Consider the following 22,014-nt stretch of genomic DNA (forward strand, 5'->3'; position numbering starts at 1 on the left):
AGAATTTACCAAGTAATAATTAGTTACAAAGGGCTAGAGAGATGGCTCATCAGTTAAGATCACTGTCTGCTCTTCGAGAGGAGCCTGGTTCAATTCCCAGCACGCACATGGCAGCCCATAACTCTCTGTAACACCAGTTCCAGTAACTCCAGTTCCAGGGGCTCCGACACCCTCACAGACATGCAAGCAGGCAAAACACCAATGCACATGCAATATAAAAATAAAAATTAGTTATAACAAAGATAAACTTAAAGTCAAAAGACAACACATTTATAAAAGGCCTGCAAATCATAGGATATATAAAAGGTGAGGCTTTTATATAAAATGCTTTTTATGAGAGGATTACAATAAATATTCATGGTTAATGTGGCATGGTTGTAACATTTTTTTTAAATGAGAAAGGTCTACCTGCCTGTCAGTAGAGGATGGGTTTAATAAAATGTGATTATGTACTTTATAGAATGTTATTATACAGCTATTAAAAATGATTATCCCAGAAAGATGTCTGTGACAAGCGCTAATGGAAACAGACATGTTACTAAGTAATGTACATAACATAATCCTGTTTTATTGAGGATGGCAAACCCTGTGTATGAGAGACATTCAGTGACAAAAACATGTGGAAAAAAATCTTACAAGAGTAAAGGCTTATTTTTTTCTCCCTGTTTCAAAGCGCCCAGGGCAGGCTCAGCTGGCTTTCTTAATGTGAACCTGTGATGAGGCGCATCATGGTGGCCAGGATACAGTAACAGAGCCAACTGAAAAGCAGAGAGATAAGGAGCGCAGACAGTGTATACTGTTGAGAGGCATCTTCCCAGTGACTTGCTTCCTCTAACAGGTCCTAAACCCATAGTTTCCAACACTGCCCAGTGTAGTGATGTCAAGTTATGAATCCATCAGATTAATCTTTAGTTAATCAAATCCCTCTTTATCCAATCCTATACCTTGATACATTGCATTGGGGACCAAACACAGGAGCCTTTTTATGAGAATATGTCATATCTAAACCGTAACATTCTACACTAACCCTGGCCTTTATGATCCTCTCAAAAAGTGGCATTTAGTCCATTTCCAAAATCCATCAGCTCCTCCGAAGTCTCCAAAGTCTCAACTGTTTCAGCAATGCTCCAAAGGTCAAGTTCAGCAGTACTCCAAAGGTCAAGTTCAGAGTCTCCTATGAGACTCAGGTCAAAATGCTAAACCCTGGTTAATGGAAAACAAGTTTTATATTTCCAACATACAACATATCATGAATTCAGTCTTTCCATTTTTAACAGAGGGAAATGGGAACTATAAAGGAGTAAGGGGAACAAGGCAAGTTTGAGATCATCAGGACAAACTCCATCGATGACACCACAGGCGTGCAAATCAACCTACTAACTTCAGCCACTGACCACTGTCCTGCACATGCTGTACCTATTCCCTTGTCTCGTTCCCCTAGAGACACTGCTTCGCCATGATGGAACTTCTGGGCTCTCCTTTGCTGTCTCCTTTTATTTTCTTAGCTTCATGCTTCCCCCTCTCAGGAGAAACCAACAGGCTTTCCCACACGGGCGCACAGTGCTTAGCCTGGGACTCTGTCCTTTGAAATCTGGTGGAAGCTTCCAAAGATGCATGCCTTTTTAATTTATTTACTTATTCATTTTACTTCCAAATTGATACACTCCCTTTGAGTTCCCCCCTCACATAATCCCTCCTCCTCTTCTCCCCTTCTCCCCTGAGAGGGTCCCCCCCAGGTATCTCCCCTGCAGCACATCAAGTCTCTGTAGGGCTAGATGCCTCCTCTCTCTCTGAAGCCAAACATGGCAGCAAGTTAGAGGAACAGATTTGACAAGCAGGCAAGAGTTTTAGGGACAGCCTCCACCCCAGTTGTTGGAGAACCCACATGAAGACTGAGTTGTACATCTGCTACATATGGGATGCTTACCTTTTAAATATGTCTACCAACTCAGAATTCTAAGTTCTGACACCATTTCAAGATAAAGTCAAGCCCCTTTGAACCATCACTGTAGTGACCTGTGACTAGCTAGGTACTACCACAAAATGCATCCTGGGAAACAAACTCCAAAGCAACCCAGTGGCACTCTGTTCTTACAAGAAATTCTTTCAAATTAGTTTATATTCCATCTATTTGAGGAGGTGAAATCTATAGAGAATTCCTCAGGTCCCCCTTAAATATCCATCCTACTGGCCTGAAGAAAGGTACAAGGCTTCTCAGTGTCTTTAGCTGAGACACGTTCCTTGGCCCTTGATGTACGCTCTTATTTTGCACCCAAACTGTATTTAAAGTATTTGTACTCTGCTTTTTGTTTATGATTCTGACTGTAAATCTTGCTAAAAACAGCCAGAAATACGCATGCTGCTATAGCATTGACTACTGGGTTGTGTTGAAAATTTGTACATCAGATTTAAGAGTCCACCCCGTTTAAATGTCAGCAAAGTATTGGAGTATGGGAAAAGCATACTCAAGGTTTAGTTTGGTTTGGTTTGGTTGGTTTGGTTTGGTTTGGTTTGGTTTTCTGGGCCATAACTCAAATGCTTTGTAGCCAGCTTCCAAGTAAATTTTGCATTCCCATGTAAAATGTCATGAGTATAATCTTTATGTTTTTGTCTTAGGATTTTTATTTGCATTTTCATTTTTGTTTTGAGGCAGGAGCTCATGTAGTCCAGGCTGGTCTTATACTTAGTAACTAAGGATGACCTTGAACTCCTGATTCTCCATTGGCCAAAGCCCACATGATCCAGTCATTTCCCCTAAAATGGACATTGTGTTGGAGGCCAAACATTCATGAGCCTGTTTGAATGTGAACAGTATACCCAGACTGTGAGAGTAAATCTATTTGTCTGAAAGGTTGATAGGTGACATTGTTAGGTAGCCTTGCCTGCTGGAGACTCAGGGCCAAGTACAGATAAGGGATAATAAAATATCGATCTCTTCCAAAATCATTTATTCATTGTCTCCTTCATGAAATGAGTATTGTGTAATTTTTAAATGTTTATACAGAATGTAATAAAGGAGGCAATACTACCTATAGGAAAAACCATACTTCTCAAGAAAGGAAGGAAATTGTCCATTAAACATTGGAAGGTTATAGTGGAGAAATGTAAGTCATGAAAATACTAACCTACAGGATTGAGCAAGTTTTTGTTTTTAATTACACAAATGCTCAATTAATGAGCAGCTGGATCATTCTAGTGCATATGTACATTACGGTGGGGTAAGTTTTAAAAGGAAGTTGTTGGTTAAGGATCATTAAACTTTCAATGCATACTCTCTGCACTGTAATTCCATATATGGGACTTTATCCTGAAGACCAAACTCAGCGCTGGAATGTAACCCCAGTTTTCTTATCTGTCTTGACATTAGCTGCTAGTCCAGCCCCCACGTGCCTGCTACCTGGACAGTTTTCATATTCACTTCCTGTCTTGTTATCAGGCAGCCCTTCCTATTGTAGTCCATAGGATGGATTTGAAAATGCAAACCTGATTGGATGCTCCACTTAAAATGACTTCCCATTGCGCTTAGAGTAAATCTCAGATCTTGCCCTCCTCAGCCATCAGGGAGTCCCTGCTGTTGGACTCCCTGATGGCTGGAGAACTTCTTTCTACACAACCAGCAGAGTGTTGTTATATTGTGCAGTTGTGCCCACCTGAGGACATAGCCTTCCCTATGGTCTGCACCGGCAGGTCCTTCCCATGCTCACCATAGAAGTCTCCCCTAACACAGACGCTTTCCAGTAAACCAGCCCACAGAAGCTACCCACCGGGCTCCATCACATCATCTTGCTTTATTTCCTTCTTCGCATTTCACATTACAAGATAATTGTGCTATTTTTCACATTTGTCGTTCTGCTATTAACTGAAGTAGGTAATCTGAAATTCTAAGAATGTACATTTTCCTCATGGGATCTAAGAAAGCATTCTCATTTTGAATGAAGGGAAAAAATAGCCCATAAACACCGTTATTGTTCTTAAATTGACATTCAAGGAAAAATCGGGCACTTACTGCAATCATAAGATATGCTGTACCAGGAGCAGACCCAACGTGAAGCCCCGGGCTCCTGCCGTTCGCTGTATTGTACAGCCGTCCTTCTCAAGCCAGATCTATGGGCAGAAGTCATGTTGGCTTACTAGAATTTGTCCAGAGTTCACCTTTGCTTTTCCACACTCCTCAGAACTCTGTGCCTATAACTAGTTCACATCCCCAAAAGTTAAATGACACAGTGTCAGAATTCCTGCAGCCTTTGCCATGCCCCTTTACCTGGTGGCACATGAAGACATAACTCCATTCACAAGAAATGCAAGGAGACGACTTTGGCTCTCTTTTCCTTCTGTTTTCTTCCTTTCCAAAAGTTAAGCCCATAAAAATATTTTGATGATTCTTTCTGTGTACAAGTTGCTGAAGCTTAGTTAGATTTCCAGTATTTTTTTAAAAAGAATCCTTAATCACTGAAAATACATTAGCTATGAGCAATAAATCTTGCTTTAAATACTTCCTAAATTTGATAGAAAACATTAAGGATTATCATGGTAGAAATGGATTAGTGGCTGCCATAATTGTTAAATTTCAGCATCTGTTCTGAGAATGTCTATGCAGAGGATTGATATGGGCAAAGGAAACAGATGTGTCCTCCTGCCTTTGATCTTAGTCTCCAGTTAGGAGGTGAACTAAAACACACAAGGTGTCACAAAGCTATGTGTGTCATGATCCATGTCAGACTATCCCATGGCACTGGCTCTAAGTTATGTAAAGAGCTGAAGAAAACCAGGGCCACCATTGATTGCATTCTGGTGATGCATATTCTGTTGAGAAAAATATCTGTCTTTATTGTGGGTCTCTGTATTCTTAATTGACATTATTTCTCTTTGTCGTAATTTTTGTCTAAAACTTTGGTTGTCAAACTATTCCATAAAGTACTAACAACCTCCAAAGGGTTAACTGTAGGCGGCTCTCAATACCATCTATCATCCCCAACCCTGTGAGTGTGTGTGTGTGTGTGTCTGTGTCTGTGTCTGTGTGTGTCAGAAGACAACCTCTGGTGTCACTCCTCATGTGAATTCCACCTGAATCATTGATGTGGAACTTCAAGTTCAAGAGCACTAGACTAGGTGAACCAGACAGTGAGCTTCCAGGAACCCAGCTGTCTCGACCTCCCACATGCTCATTGCTGGGGTTAAGGAATGCACCCCCACGCCCAGCTTTTTATATAGTTTCTAGGGATCCAGACCTGGGTCTTCATACTTGGAAGGCAAACACGTTACCAACCAAGACCTTCCCGAGATCTGCTTGTTCTTACCACAAACCAGGCATATACTGTATAGTACTACTACATAAAAATTCAAATCTAAGGAAAGCTACCATTTTAAATTATAAGATGGTTTGATTAATGGTTCTGTTTCTTTCCTTGGTTGTATTTACTTTATATGTTAACAGGAATGGCTAAGCTTGTATACCACAGCCTAAAAAGAACACCTAATTACTAGTGTGGATTATCTAAACATCATCTGTTTTCTTGAGCCGTTTTTGCAATTAATTCGTAGTTTGAGAATTTAAAGAACAACTACAGTATTTACATTTTCTCGCTATAGATTTTTGAATATTCAGTTTGCTGATCTTGCCTTAAAAACAATTTATTGTCCATCTTCTTTTGGCATCAAAGAAGGAATCCTCTTGCAAATACTCCCAAAAGTCTAATATCTGGAAAAAACTGACAGTGAGGATCTGTGTTCAGCCGTGAGATATCAGAGTGTTTGTTAGAACACTGAGAAAAGCTCACTTTTATGAAAATATAATCAAAATCCACTTGATTTCTCAAATAAAAAGCTTAAGGAACACTTACAGAAGAGACAGAATTGATTGCCCCCCCCAACTGTGTATTCAGCTTAGCTGACTGGACCGAAACTTAATTGACTCGCACGTTAGACTTCAACCCTCAACACTTTCAGTGGAGGCCAGATTGACTTTAAAAATAACTAAGCTATTTTCCACAGAGTTCGCTGTTGTATCACACACTAACTGGCACGGAGTAAGCACTCAATAAGATTACGGCGGGGTAAGCTTATTGAGCAAGGGACATCTGGAAGTACTTATTTCTCAGCCTGGTGAACAAAATTATTTAATAGTATACTAATAGATCACAGATTTTTCTCCAAAAGACTGATATGACTTCTGTCAAAATTGATAGCGAACCATTCTTTTCGATGGAAATTGCTCCAGTGCTACACCTGTCCTCAGGTACCTTATGCCAGGTCTGCAGCTCTTACGGAACAAAGAAGACACTCGTGATCATTAAAGTGGAGGGTAGACATGGTTAGAGCATAGCATATGTGTTTATGGAAAAGGCACAGTGTAGCTCATAGATTTTTACCATTGATGTGACTCATGATTACAAGGAATACACGCCCCAATGTAAGGTCGTTTATATCTTTTCAAGAAATCAGTCAGCCAGTGTTGGCTATATATTTAGTTTTCGTTTGGGTGTTTTTATTATGTTTTTATTTTGTGTGTGTGTGTGTGTGTGTGTGTGTGTGTGTGTGTGTGTGTTTGTTTGTGTGCATCTGTCGGTATGTCTCTGTGTGTTTATGCCTATGCATATGAGTACCACAGTGCATGAATATAGGACATCAGACAAGTGAATCAGTTCTCTCCTTCCTGGGGCTTGAACTCAATTCTACACACTTGTCAGTGCTGTTACCCACTGATCCATCTCACAGACTTCTGTTTTATGTTTAATTGATTGTCAGGGGTACCTATAGAGTAACAGCAAATACAATATTACATCATTGACTATCAAGTTTGTGGTGGAAGCCAATGGAACATTTTTCGTTTTGTTTTAAAAATTAATCGTTTGTTAGTTCCTCTGGTTTTTGGCAGTGTAAGAAACTGGGATTATGTTCAAGGCACAGATTAGGAATCTCTGTCCCCAAGGATCTTGACAGCTGGCCGCTTACCCACTGTAGCAGCAAGAGACAGTGATGCAGAAACTGGAGAATTGTTCAGTTCCTGGAATCTCTGCTGATTTCACAATGTATCCCATGGGTGACCCTCAGGTGAACAATCATAACCAAAGTTTATAGCAATTTCACTGTCTTGCAGTGGTGGTATGTGTAAAATTAGAGTGCTGGAACAATCATACTAAAAATCCAAGTGTAGGAGAATTTGAAGGGGCTGACTGGAGAACCACGTGAGTAGGGGGTGGTTTTCAAAGGATCTACTTCTGTTCCATTCTGAAGTGTCTGAGTACAGATGAACACTGTAGTTAACCTGATCCAGTTTAAAGGACCTAGTGCCATGATTTACATCAGATGAAGTGAGGAAATTCCCATAAGCTCTAGATGTCTCTCTCCATGTGACAAGACATCAGACTGGCCATTTACACCTGTTACACTTCCCAAATCAGTCCTCTTTTCAGTTTAGACAATTAAGGTAACATCTTCCAGGTGGAGGATATGTAGTTATTCCTGTCTGAAAAGGAGTTACTTTTAAAAGATACATCTAGACTAGCAATAGTGGCAAGAAATAACTATGTAACTGTGTTTCAGTGCCTATTGCTAGTGTTTTAAGTCAGCCATACAATCCAAAAGAAGTGGCATAAGCCTCTAATTTCAGAACTTGAGAGGTTCAAGCAAGTGGCTCTGAGTTCAAGGCTGACCTGATATATTCCAGGCCAGTCAAACCTACACAATGAGCCCTTGTATCAAGAACACATAACAAAACAAAAGTAAATTAACGAGAGTATATCCATTAAGAAAGAAACCCCACTCAACAGAAATAAGTGTGTGCATCATTTGGCATGGAAAATGAAAGGAATGTTACGGTTACTTAATGCAATGTATAGAATATGATTCTGGTCTTCTTATGTGCCTACTCATACATCCTACATGCACCATAATGTCTTCTAATGAGACTTTTTGGTAATGTTTCTTGAATTCAATAAAATTCACCTAAGAATTCAAAGAAAACTGAATCCATCTAATCTGCTGTTCCTTGACAACAGTTAGCAATGAGATCCTACCCAAGGGACAAGCAGAAAAAAAAAAGGCATATAGGCTCTTGGGATCACAGAGGAAGGTTAAGAGATGTTTCTTGGCACCTCTGTCTTTTTAACTTACAGCTCCAAATTTAGCTAATGAGACACGAAGAAGAATATTAAGAATCAGAAAAAATTAAAATATTCTAAAATAAATATATATGATGAAATTGAGCAGAGTATAACAAATTTTGAATGTTATGTTAGACATTGTGAAATTCTTGTATGGAAACTCTGGAGAGATTTAAGCACACTCAAGCTGCTACTTAGAGGTAGCAGCTGTGATTGTGAGTAATTTAGTCAAATGGCTGCCCTGAATCAGCTGCTCTTCCCTGAGGGCATGGTCCTCTCTGTTGGATTTCCTATGGTAGACTTTGGGACAGTCTTGACCTGTGTCCCCTGGGGTGCAGCTTTTACTGGGTCCTTGGCTCTCTTCACACCTCTGCAGGAAGGAGACATCAGTCCCTGCAGCTGAAATCGCCACATCTCTAGATGGATTAGCTTTGAAACACTCATTGATGAAATTTCTAATTATTCTTTCCTAATTTGTGCTTTTAAAAAAAAATCCAAAAGGAGTAATACCAGATGAATTTCCTCTTTTTTATTCAATATCCCTGTGGGTCTTTACATTGGCATGCTTGAGTAAGGCTTTCGGGTAATATATAGGATGTGGAGAGGTTTTCTTCCAACGACTGATGGCTCTGTCACCCCAAGGAGTAAACTGGATTATAGACTGTGACTTAAAGAAAGTTTATTCACTGATCAGCTAATCAGAAATCATTCAGGCAAGAGGACTCTTGAAGATTATGGTTTTTTTTCCTTATTTTTTTTTAATGAAAATTGCTCCCTTTTCCATTTTGCATAGAAAAGGAAGCCACAGGGAAGGGTGAATTGAAAGTCGTAGCTAATGGGCGGGCGCTGTATAAGTGTTTAATGCTTTGTTTATACATTAATCTGGCAGTTCTTAAGACTCATTCCGGCTCTGTAAATTCTCCAGTTGTTGTATTTGATCACACTACATTGCCAACTATATGTGTTACTGACCTAATTGTATCTGGGTAGCGTTGATAAAATACACTCCTGTGGGGTAAGCTCCATTTAAGATTATTTTGAAAGGGTGAACCATCTATCCAGAATGCTCGACTAGCTACTTACATCATTACCGGCCTTAGGAAGAGTTAGCTTATCTCCCATGGGATTCAGACAGGAGTAGAATGGGTCATTAGTGGTGTGTTTTCTTCCTCTGGCCCTATTACCCATTATTCCCAGGCGACAGAAAAGGCACACGAAACCCACTGTAAATCAGAGCTAAGAGGTCAGTAAGTAATCACCCCTTAATGCTTTGAGTACAGTAGCATCAGGATATATTGCCACTCCTAATAAACTGTAAAAACTCTGTAAAAAAATACTATTTTATGGTTTTCAAAGGACCCAATGAGTCCAGTCTTTATTAAAGACAGTTTTGTATTTTCACTTGCTGAAGACAACTATTTTTTTGTTGTGATAAGATTTATTTTCAAGCCCTGATGACCTTAGTAGCATATTGGACGTTGACACTAAGTAAAAGTTGAAAGATACATATCAAATAGTATTCTTGCTTAAAGTGGAAGAGTAAGAAACTGGGGGAAACAGAAGACCGTGACACTAGATTGCCAGAGCAGTTCACAGTTCTGTTCCAGGATCCTTTGAACCAGCCCTTTGGCAGCCGCCCAGATCATGTTAATTGCCTCTGTGTATACATTTCTATACACTGACTCATCATTTTGGCTTAAAATGTAGATGTTATAACAAAGTTGGGAATATTTAAATGGCCCTCCCTTTCAGGCTTGTCTTGCAAAACTAATAGTTTTTTTTTTTTTTACACAAGCTATTATTTTGCCTTTAACATATTTTTATAGAATATTATTCACGTTTGTAAAACAGACCAGGTGAAAAAATTCTACAACTGGACCATGAAACAACATTAAAAGCATCTTCAGTCCCCTGATCCTCCAGATAAGATTAATTTTGGACTGAAGAACTAAAATGTTTGGCTTATGATATAGCAGAATACACAGGATACCCTGACTTCTAAATCAAGAGAGAAAACCTCTCCCAGGATTCATTTCTCCTTCCACAGTCCTCCCGTGCCCCCCCCCAAACCCACCCCCGCTATTCTTATGCCTATGGTACATGTAGAAATTTTGGCTTTAGAAATGCATAGATTCATCACTAGACTCAGAATTTGGAGCAATAAAAGACCTTGTAGCTAGGCACAGTGGTTTGTACCTGTAACCCAGACATATGGGGAACAGGGATCACAAGTTCAAGGTCAGCCTAACCTTTAACATGAGTCCCATGTCAATCTAGGCTAAGCCCTGTCTTTTTAAAAATGCTAAGTAAAACAATTTTAGAAAGTTTTCTGCTGTTCCCTCTCTGAGTGACCAAAATTTGGATTTGATTTCTGTGGTATGCAAGAGTAGATGCTGTCTCGCAGGTCACACAGGTCTCGTCACGTGGTGTGCTCCATCCACTGTCCAGATCGACTTCTGGTCTTTGTACATCAGTCTATGAGATTGAGATTGTGCTGTGTCCTCTCTGACTTCTTCAGCTACTCCCTAGTTGCATATTTAAGAACGAGCATAGCCAGCCATCTTGTAAATAATTTGTACTGAATGAAATACATTAATTCTTCGTGCTGACAGATTGACAAAGATATACACACTTATAAGCCTAGCTGCCTTTCTCATCATATAAATTACAAGGAACAAATGTGTAGATACTAAATAAGTGTGAGTCTTATTTAGTTCATTTTGGTTGTGTAACTAGCACTTTTAATTATGCCTCCACGTGTTCTAATCCCCTAAATTGAAAAAAAGAAAAATCAGTCCCTTGGATTCCAGAGGGTAGGCTGGAGTTGTTCACTACTTCCTGATTTCTTCCTTCTCTTAGATAAAGTTGTCTGTCTGTCTTACCCTGATATGACCTTATGTTACAAATTAGTTCTTAATGTTTCTCCTCAATGGAGGATTTTGTACTTCTGCTCAATAGGGTTTGACTTTGCTGATGAAATGTATAGAGTAAAAACATTGACATGTCCTGACAACAAATGACCAATGCACTGGCCACCATTAACTAAATCTGAAGGTAACTTTACATTACATCTGGATAATTTAACATTCCTTTTATTGAGCTAACTATAAAGTAGGAGTAACACATACTTCAAGAACCGAACATTTAGGACATTATCTAAAATGAATGAATGCAAGGTTTTCAGGTCTCTGTGTTCCCTTTCATTAGGTATGTCAGCCATACTTGTGAGCTTTGAAACGAAACCTGAACGTGGCTCTGAATGGATAGAGAATAAGAGGTCCCAGGGTTTCCCATGCCCAGCTTCCTCCTTGGTCAGGCTTCATATTCTTCACCAGCCTGGCCATGACAGGGCTGAAGAAGTTTACCTGTGTAAAAAGAGGTAGCTTGAAAGTTTAAGGAGCACCAAGAACACTTAAAAAGAATCTATGTTCAAAATAGGAAAACCAGCCTTTCCACCAACTTTGGGTGCCAGGCTCAGGTGTGACAGCCACTGTGCCTGCTACCTCTCTCTCTACATCCATGAGGTCAGACCCTCCCCTTGGTACCTTCTGCTGTGGGCATGAGGCTACCTTCACCTCCTCACTGCTCTCTCCCCCTAATTCTTATTCTTTAACTCAACGCAGGGCTCAAAGGAGGCATCCTGTGATGCTCTGAGGCTGCGCAGTACATCCTTGTACAAGATACCCTAGGAACTCTTCTCACCTTCACCTTGGCGTTGACATACCATACTGGATTTTTTCTGCTCAAATATTTGCCTCTTAATGCTCTGTAAAGTCTTTGAGAAAATAAGTTGTTGTCTCAGCATGCTTGTATCCCAGTGTCCTTCACTGTCACTACTGCATAGCAAATAATGTGCAATAAATGCAAGTCTAAACCAAAACCAAGATGTGCATTTGCAAGTACAGTGGTTGCAATTATCAGTCGAGTGTATGTTTAACTTTATTTGAATTATATATGTCTCAATGATGTAAGTATGTTTCCCCGAAACAAACTATACCCAAAGTCTGATCATATCTCAAGGGATCATGTTTGGGACTGGGATGATGTCTCAGTGGGTAAGAATACTTGATGCACAAGTTCAAATCCCACCACTCCCACAAAACGCTGGTTGCAACTCCATAGTTCTATGAGCCTAGTGCTGTAGTGAATCAGAGACTGGAGACTCTCTGGGCTTTCCGACCCTCACACAGGGTTGGTTGGAAGAACATGTCTCAAAAGCAATAAGACAAAAAGAGTATTGTGTCAAGGCACTTGATGTTCCAATGGCCTCTGCATTTGTGCTTAAGGACACATGCACCAGTGGCATGATATTAAACCATACTCAACACACATTTTAAAAAGACAAAAATAACCCTCTGTTTTTTTTAAGTATTTTTTTTTTAGATAAACCATCCATCAATATATTTGCAGCTCATGCCTTTGAGGTTTATATAACATAATTTTATATTCTTAAGCATAGATTAAGTAAGACAGGCAGTGAGTCAGTGCCTTAAAAAAAATAGATAAAATTTAGTGTGAAGACACACATACGGAAGTCTAGTAATTGGAGGCAGGATTTGGAAAAGGACAGAAGTTTTTAAGTAAAGAGTGTTTGAAATATACCTCCGATCCAAATAGATGTTTAAAGATAATGTAAATATCTAAAATTCCATGCAATCTCAATTAAGATGTTGAAAAGCTGTATCAGATCATGGATGCTACAGCACCTGGACCTTCCAAACTATGTTATGTGAGACATATTTTGGACTTTCGGTGGAAAATGGGAATCAAAGCTTAAAACCAGTAGCCAGAAAAAAAAAAAAAGTGATGGTCTGTTATACTGAGTCCACTTTTATAGGAATGCCATCCCAGAGGTGTGAGCTTAACAATGTCTGCCATTAGAACCTTGGAACCAACCTGACTCATAACTCCTCCGTGTCTTTTCTTCCTTAGTGGGATCGGGCGGAACTGGCCCTGGGCCTCTGGAGGCAGCAGTATCCTGGCAGAATTTGGAACTCTCCATCTGGAGTTCATGCATTTGGCCCACTTATCAGGAAACCCTGTCTTTGCCGAAAAGGTGAGTCTTGGAAACACTTGTACAGAGGGTGGGAAAGGAAACAATGTTTGTGTGTCTGGGGGACACATTGTAACATGACTTATTTCACCAGATTGTAACTAGTCCTTCCGTGATACTATGTAACTTGTGGAGAGAGGGCCCACCTTACCCCTTGTGGTTTGCTGTACATTAAGGAAGTTGCTTACCTGTGTGAAATTTATTCCATCTTAAAAATATGTAGCACTGTAGACACTGTATGTAGCACACAAGTGAAAGGTTAAGGTGTTATATAAATATGAAGTGGCAGCAGAAAAGATTTGTTTTCAAGAGGCAAACCCATCCATTACAATATTACCACACCACTCAGCTTTTAGCTTTTACCTCTTTTAAGCAAAATTCCTTGACAGAGTTATATTTCACTTTGTTGAAATTCCCCTCAAGCACATCAGCCTTTCCAGACCATCTGACTACCATAGTACACCCCTGCCACCTCACCTCACCACCTGTCCTATCCAATTTTTCCTCAGCGAACACACACTTCCACAGCAAAATGATTCCTCAGGGAGTATCTCATAACAGAACCTTATTTCTGACATTGTAGTCACCGGCAGGTCTGCAGTTAGGGGTTAGACCAGGAAGATTTCAGTTCTAGATCTCTTGGCTTATAAATGCTCCTATAACCCCTTGTTTGTGCCTCCTCACAAGGGGTTGGGGGAGGGGGTGAAGAGGGAAGAGACTCCTCCCTCCTCAGTATCCATCAAAGCCCCATCCCTACACCCTTGCATGAATGAGTGGAGCTGAATGAGGAAATTTGCATAATTCCATTTTTTTTATTTTTTTTCCACACCATTTTTCTCCTCTTGACCTACTATTTATATTTGTTTATTTTCCATATCATCCTATTCAAAGGCACAATTCCAAAAGAGTAGTTATTGTTTTTATGCATTGATATAGCCTTAATATAGAGATTCGAAGTCTCAATTTGGGGTCTGGGTTTATAGCTACCTATGACTATATGCACTGATTCCTATTATTTTTTTGTCATGACAAAATTCTGAAACATTTTTATGAATTTTTTTCTACCTTGATGTGAGAGAGAGAGAGAGAGAGAGAGAGAGAGAGAGAGAGAGAGAGAATGGCATGCAAATTTTTTATTAGCTTTTCACATTAACATTCCTTTTCCTTTATAGGTAATGAATATTCGGACAGTGTTGAACAAACTGGACAAACCAGAAGGCCTTTATCCTAACTATCTGAACCCCAGTAGTGGACAGTGGGGTCAACGTAAGTCCAAACCTGAGCATTCACTGTTGTGGGAGGGGCAGCGGGAGGGAGAGTGCAGTTCTTCTCAAGGAATGTTGAGAAGGGGGATTGGATCTTAACCAGCCTTAGAAAGCATGCTGCTGGGGAAGCAGTTAGCTTGGTTTCCACAGAGCTGGAGTCTGATGACATTGTTAGAGGCATATTTGAAACCATTAGACAGAAAAGGAAGAGCTGGCTGGTGTGGTTAGGACTTCCACTTATAGAAGGTTGACTGTGTGGTTGGAAGGAAAGGGGGTTCCTCTGTGCAGATGACAGTGATACTTTTGTCCAGGGTAGTAGCTAGACCACTCCATCTCTAACACTTTCTACTTTGACCTGGGGAATTAGAAGCTCAGACAGAGATTCTTTGTCTTCATAATTTTAAGCTACCAGATAAAGATTTCTTGAGTGACTTACCTTTAGAACAGAAATAAGTGTCAAACACATCTTCTGAGCCAGAATCGCCCGCTTCAGATCACTTTCAACAGAGGTGTAAAGACTAGGATTTGTAAAAGGGAATATTCTCAAGCCAATTTGGAAAGGCTGTGATACACTAAGTATCAATTGAAAGCAAGTGAGCTACCCAGCTATGTGGAAGGCATTACGTTATTACTCTAATTTTGGCTTTTTTTTCTTTATATTAAATAACATATTCATAGATAATTATATATCACTATTCTTTTAGAAGTACTTCTTTTAAAGAACACACTAGTGCTAGCAGGAGAAGCATAGTGGCCCCCATGTCTCCTCTTGGTAATAGAGCCTACATCTAGAGGCCTTAGGCCCATAAAGAAAGCTCCCACTCAGTGTGGTCTACAGATTGCTGGAAGTCCTGCACACCTTTCATGAGTCCACAGAATCAAAAGTTTATAAATGCTGAGACAACTTGCCTTTTTCCTGGGTACATTTGCACTTATATCAAGTAGACAGTGGTGGGTAAAACTGGTTGGCTGTATAAGAACCAAGGCAAACACCTAACAGTACAAATCTTCAGTCATTTAATTTAAAATAGACAAATTTCACTTATGCATGTTCTCATGAAGCAGAGGAATGATTTTGATTCTAGTAAACATCAACCTGTGCATTATGGCAAGGTGATCACGTGAGTGACTTAGTGTAACAAAACACTTCGCAAACACAGCTTAGTGAAGGAAGGGTTCATTCCAGCTCACAGTTCCCTGGGGTAATCTATCATGGTGGCAAGAGCTTAAGACAGCGTTCAGAAAAGAGAGATGTTCAGCTTGCTTTGTTCTTTTTATTCACCGTAGAGCCCTAACTCACTGGATGGTACTCACTCACGCTTAGAATGGGTCTTCCCACTCCAGTTAACTCTCATTAGAAACTCCCTTGCAGACACGCTGAGAGGTTTGTCTCCTAAGTGGTTCTAGATTGCCAAGTTCACCATTAATACCAACCATCACAGTAATGACCGCTGTGTGAGGAAAGGAAGGGACAGAGAAGCATTTCAGACACAGAATGAAAAATAACAGTTGAATGGGAGAAATCATGTATTTTAAGATTGTGTTATTACCAATATTATTGCTTGCTCTGGCATGATTGTGATTGTCTTTACATCTTTACAACTAAAACCAGCTGGTTATTCGGACCTGGTTGGCATTGGTTCTTGAACAGGAAAAACTTGTTTGTAACAGTGGTGGTAAAATTTGAGTTTCTAAATAAAAATTAGAATTTTAGAAACCTTGTCTATCTTGCCATGAGCTTGACTTCATTAGTTTCCTGATAATATTTGTAGTGGCTTTAACAAAGGTGATGTTTGCTTTTATTATGTAGTAGAATGTGTCGACATGGTATATCTACAAACTCAGAAAAGAAAAACACCCCAATAGTTTCCAAACAAGCAATGCACACATAACCAAAAGATCCAATAATAACAAAAAGATACTCAACTGATTTTAAGAGAATATAAAAGTTTGTGGAGGGGCTGGAGGGATGGCTCCATGGGCAAGAGAACTGGCTGCTCTTACAGAGGACTCAGGTTCAGTTCCCAGCGGCTTTCCTGATGGCTCACACTGCTTAGGGTTCCAGTTCCAAGGTATCAAACATTGTCTTCAGCCCAATGGGGAAACTGAATGTGGACATAATATGCATATATATATGCAAGCACTCACACATACACATAAAATACAGTTTATTGATATGATTTGTAACCCTGCATTGTAGCACTTTAATCTTTTAAATGCTACTTGTTAAGTTTTGCTGTTATAGCTATGTATATAGCTTATATACAACTATATATATATATATATATATATATATATATATATATATATATATATATGTGTGTGTGATAATATATATATACACATATATATATTAAGATAACTGCATGTGTACTATACTCCTGTGCATGCATCCAGGTGTGTGTGCATGTGTGTGTATGTGCATGAGAGAGAGACAGAAACAGAGAGACAGAGAAGGACAGCCATTAATCTGAATTCCTCAGGTACCATCCACTTTATTTTTTGAGGTAAGATTTCTCACTGGCCTGGAAGTCTGTGGGCTAGGGTAGCTGGCCAGGAATGTGCCTGCCTCTGCCTTCCCAGTTGCTGATATTACAAGCACATGACACGATGCTCACCGTTTTTTAATGTGGGTTCAGAGAGAGCCAATGCCGGTCCCCATACTTGTACGATGAGCTGATGAGCGCTTTACCAACTGCACCCCACCTCCAGCTCCTGCTGGGCTATTAAGATGTGCTTCCTTCCTCTCCAGCTGTGCAACTGCGTGAGATCCTTCCCTTTGTATACTCTAGCCAAAGCAAAGTATACTCATGGATCAGAGTTGGATCAGACATGAGAAGCTAGCCAGGAAAGCAAACATGAAGGAGATCGGGGGTGGGAATAAAAAAATAGTGTTAAGTCTTCCCACAATTTTTGAAGTGACATTTTTTATGAAAAATACCACTTGTTGTTACAACTATTACTTTCAGTGAATCAACAAAAATTTTACTGAATTCTGTTTCAGTTTCTAATGTAGATAGATCCTACTCAAGTGAGCACTGTCTTCAGGTACTCATCACTCTTTGAGTGTGTAAGGGGCACTAAGACTAATCTGACACCTGTGAGGCCCACCAGAGTATTGGCATACAGGAAAATTAGATATAATTTACCAAAAGGGCGACCAGTGCAAGAGTTCCTCTCTCGGATATTTCAGAAGTTGGAGAAGAGTCTCTGATCTCTGGCTTCCTTGCTTTAATTTCAGATTTAGAAGGTGCTCAGGAGAATACTAAGAAAGACACCAGAACATTCTGACTTCACCTGCTCAGTCACCCATGCACTATAGAGTTGGCTCTGTTTTCCAGAACAAAGAGTCATTTACATTTGCACTGCTTATCAGCTGGTTTTCTGATGGAAAACAAACAGGACTGCTGAGTCTCCTGCTTGCCTTGTCCCACCCTCCATCCTGTGTTCCAGCCATAAGGAAGAAAGGCTTCTATTTTTATTTCTCAACCGTGGCCTACTTGGCCATAGGTGGGAGTTGTTCCTTAAGCTATTTCCTCACCTCTTTTATCTAACTTCTTCACTAAGTTCCAGACCACATACCTGTTCTTCCAGAGGCCTCCTCCCTCGAGGGTCTGGCTTGATTTTGTTACCACCCACTACACCTCTACTTCTTTCTCTCCAGATGAACAATTTGGGTTATTTCCACCCACAGTCCCCTTCCTGATGCTCGTGCACATCCTTCTTCCTAGGGATTGAAAGCTTTAAAGGTTTGTAAGCATGCCATGGGTGTGTTTGCTAACCCAGAACACAGTACTTTGTACTTACTTAGCAACTGTTTACTTGAATGATTTTTATACTGGGGTGTGTTGTATCTGACCTTTCATTCTCTTGGTAATAGTTCTATTTACCCTTCTCTAAAAGTCGTCACTGCTTCTTAGCTGTGGCTAAAGAGCATACTAGCCTAGCCACGGAGAGACAGGCTTGGTGATTATTGCTGCTATAGGTGAGGTGCTGTGTGTGTGTGTGTCTGTGTCTGTGTCTGTGTGACTCTGTGTGTGTATGTGTGCTCGTGCATGTGTGTCTGTGTGTTTGTGTCTATGTGTCTGTGTCAGTGTGTATGTCTCTGTGTGTGTGTGCATGTCTGAGTGACTGTGTGTATGTGACTGTTTGTGTGTTTCTGTGTGTGTGTGTCTATGTTTCTGTGTCTGAAGTGTCTGCCTCTGGGTCTGTGTCTGTCTGTGTGACTGTGTGTGTGTGTTTGTGTCTATGTATCTGTGTGTTTCTGTATCTATATGTCTGTCTGTGTGTGTGTTTGTGTCTATGTGTCTGTGTGTGTCTGTGTCTATATGTCTGTCTGTGTGTGTATGTGTTTGTGTCTGGGTGACTGAGTGTGTGTTTGTCCAAGTGTGTCCATGTGTGTCTGTATCTGTGTGACTGTGTGTGTGTGTTTGTGTCTATGTGTCTGTGTGTGTGTGTGTCTGTGTGTGTGTCTGTGTGTGTGTCTGTGTGTGTGTGTGTTGAGTCACTAAGTAGCACTGAAACAATACTGTGGACAGATAAGTTCAGATTCATATGAAGGTTATTAAAACTTAAGGAAAAATTATTATTTTGATCCCCTGTGTGTTGTTTTTTACTATTTTGTTGTCATTTTGTGTGGGACATCTTCCTACCAAGAATAAAAATCGTAATTTACCCCTTTAGAGACAAACATAAGATTTGAGTGACTACTCATTTAGAACTGTTAGGCATGAAAATACCAAATTATTGTTTTTCTGGAGTTGGTGGTCCTGTCCTTCTGAAAAAAAAAAATCTTCTCTCCTATACCCTCTAAGAAGTTACACACAGAACTCTGTCACCACACAAACTGTCACCCAGACCTAGGAAAGCTCAACGGACGAGATACTAAAGTGTCAAAAGCATTGCGTCCCTTGTTGTTCCTTTACTTTGATGTTTGATCTTCAAAAAAAGTTTTATGTTAACTAACACCAAAATTAACTGACATAAATATATTGTTTTATAACCATTTTTGTTTTAAAATACTCCCGGATGCCCAAGCTTGTTCTTCCCTCATTGTGGACTCATAACCCAAGGGGGCAGTACCCAGCCTTTCCAGGTGGTTGGTTTTCCCTGTCGTTGTTCTGACTCTGGAGGGCATGTCTGGATCAGGGCCATCATTCCCCGTAACTTCATTCGGCCCTTGTTATTTTGACAGTAACTGGACAGGGATTTGCTTTGCCATGCATCACTTGCGTTTGTCTCCTACAGCCATGCTTACAACAGCAGGTCTCATTATTGATGAGACCCGACTTAGTCTATTTACTTTGTAAATGTCAGAGGTTTCTGTGGTAATTCATTTAGGAAACTGTAAAGGTTATGCGCTGCTATTTTAAGAAATCAGAGCTACCACTTTAAAAACATTTTCCCTAAAATTGAATTCAGATGATTCTGGACTATTCATAATAAGGAAATTGCATACTTAAATACGTAAAAATCAGACCCTACTAGTTGGAATAGGTCCCTATTAACATTGGCATCACTTAGTTTTGAGGGAAAGAAGCTCGTCAGGGCCCAGTGTTGAACATGAGGCCCTATCTCTGCCATCTTGGATCATGACTTGGTGACAAGGCAAGATACTTGGACCACATTCTGGACATTAAAGTGTGGCCAAGGCATGCTGTCCAAAATCTTTTGAAGGGAGGGGCAGACCTTCAAGGTTTTCAGGGAAGGTCTATGTGGGATCCTCGGTATGAAGTATGTCCTTTTCATTCCCCAGGGGAGACAGACACTGATAATTTTGAGAACTGAAATATGAGAAGTGAGCAGAGGCCAACTGGCCAATGGCACAGAGAAGACTGAGACAGGAAAGTCCTTCTTGGTTCCAAAAGAGGCAAGGTCTAAGGATGTTGCGTTAGTGGTGACCAGATTCTCCTGTGAAGGGGCCAGGTGCCAAGAGTGTAGAGAGAGGTTGATTGACACAAGAGCGTCTTGCAGTGAAGGACATGCTGACTTCCATGTCCTGCGCAGTGGGCAGGACTGCATGGAGCTGCCCAAGCACTGTGACAGTTGAGGAAGTGACCTTGCTATTGAATTTTACTAAAATTCAGCAGAAATAGCACACCCCTGTGAGGAAATGTGATAAGTAGCGACAAGCAGGAACTGTTCTGTATCCTTCCTGTCCCTGTGATGAAACACTCTGACCTGAATTAACTTACAAGGGAAAGGCTTTGTTTGGCTCACACTTCCAATTTGCAACCCGTCATTGAGGGAAGTCAGGTAGGAACATGAAGGAGAAGCCACAGAGGAACTATGCTAGCTGGCTCACTCCTAGGCTTGGACTTCTTGGAACGTTCGTAAACAGCCTATCACCACCTGTCTAAGTGGTACAGCCCACATCGGGCTGAGTGCTCCCACTAATAAAGAAAGCAGCCTTCCCCAGATACACCCAAGGGTCAATCTGAGCCAATCTGTCTCTTATTTGGGAGTCATTTCTAGGTGACTGTAGGCTGTGTCAAGTTGTCAGTTAAAGCTACCTAGGACAGAAGTGGTGATGGCTTGAGCCAGGATCACAACAGTAAGAACAGAGAGGAAGGGGAGTGGGAAGTACAGTGTGTAGAGTTCTAGAGCCTTCTGCTTGTGGGAAGGGGAATCAGAAAATATAATGTTTTAAATAGCCATTTAATGGCTCTTGCTCTACTTTGTGCGTGTGCGTGTGCGTGTGTTGCTAGGAAACTGAACCCAGAGCCTGAGCATTAGCTAGACAAGTGTCCTGTACTGAGATACATCACCAGCCTTGTTGATCCCTGAATTCCAATGTCTGTACGTAGGCAAGTGGAAACCTGACCAAGATATGAAATTGAAGTTGGAGGAGGAAGAGGAGGAGGAGGAGGAGGAGGAGGAGGAGGAGGGGGGGGAGGGGGAGGAGGGGGAGGAGGGGGAGGGAGGAGAAAGAGGAGGAAGAAAGGGAGGAAAGAGAACGAGAGGAAGGAAGGAAGGAAGGAAGGAAGGAAGGAAGGAAGGAAGGAAGGAAGGAAGGAAGGAAGGAAGGAACTGTTTTCAACACCCATGTAGATTCAAAGTGAAGTTGGCAGCTAGGCAGCAGAACAGTTCTTTATAGCTGGAGATAGACTAACCACATTCCTGGATAACCAAGAAAAGGAATCCTCCTTTCATTTCAGATTTAGCTCTGTGTTATGAAACTTTGAAAGGCCATTTTGTTAATGGTCAAGTTCTCTCAGTTCTGAGCATGGCATTTCACATCAATTGTGCTTGGGGTTTGGAAGCAATGTGCTCAGAAAATGAAGATTCACTCAACTTAGAGTGGGTGTTTTATGATGGAAGGCAAGCGTCCCTATGCGGGCCCTATGTGGGCTGTGGGGTCAAATGGCTCTCAGCCACCCTGTGCTCTCTCCTAGCCTCGGGGGCCATTTTCTTGCTGTAGAGATGAGGCAACCTGGCTGCAGGTGCACGAAGATAGGTGATCTTTGCCTTAGACCAAGCATAATCAATAGTCAGTGGCAGTGGAGGTGGAGGTGTACTGTGTGTAGAGTGAGAAGACAGTCAAACTGTCCTTCCTTCCTTCCTTCCTTCCTTCCTTCCTTCCTTCCTTCCTTCC

General features: G+C 40.8%; 1 protein-coding gene across 2 annotated transcripts in view; it reads left to right on the forward strand.

Moving 5' to 3' along the window:
* Man1a1 (mannosidase alpha class 1A member 1) overlaps positions 1 to 22,014 on the forward strand; it is a 170,044-nt gene that overhangs the window by 127,808 nt on the left and 20,222 nt on the right. For both annotated transcript variants that reach the window (XM_028772584.1, XM_028772585.1), the window contains exons 7-8: positions 13,035 to 13,158; positions 14,328 to 14,421. In XM_028772584.1, coding sequence (XP_028628417.1) covers positions 13,035 to 13,158; positions 14,328 to 14,421 — 218 coding nt within the window. The remainder of the gene's footprint in view (positions 1 to 13,034; positions 13,159 to 14,327; positions 14,422 to 22,014) is intronic.

Source organism: Grammomys surdaster, unplaced genomic scaffold (genome assembly GCF_004785775.1).
Source record: "Grammomys surdaster isolate TR1022 unplaced genomic scaffold, NIH_TR_1.0 215, whole genome shotgun sequence".
In the NCBI taxonomy this organism is placed as follows: Eukaryota; Metazoa; Chordata; class Mammalia; order Rodentia; family Muridae; genus Grammomys; species Grammomys surdaster.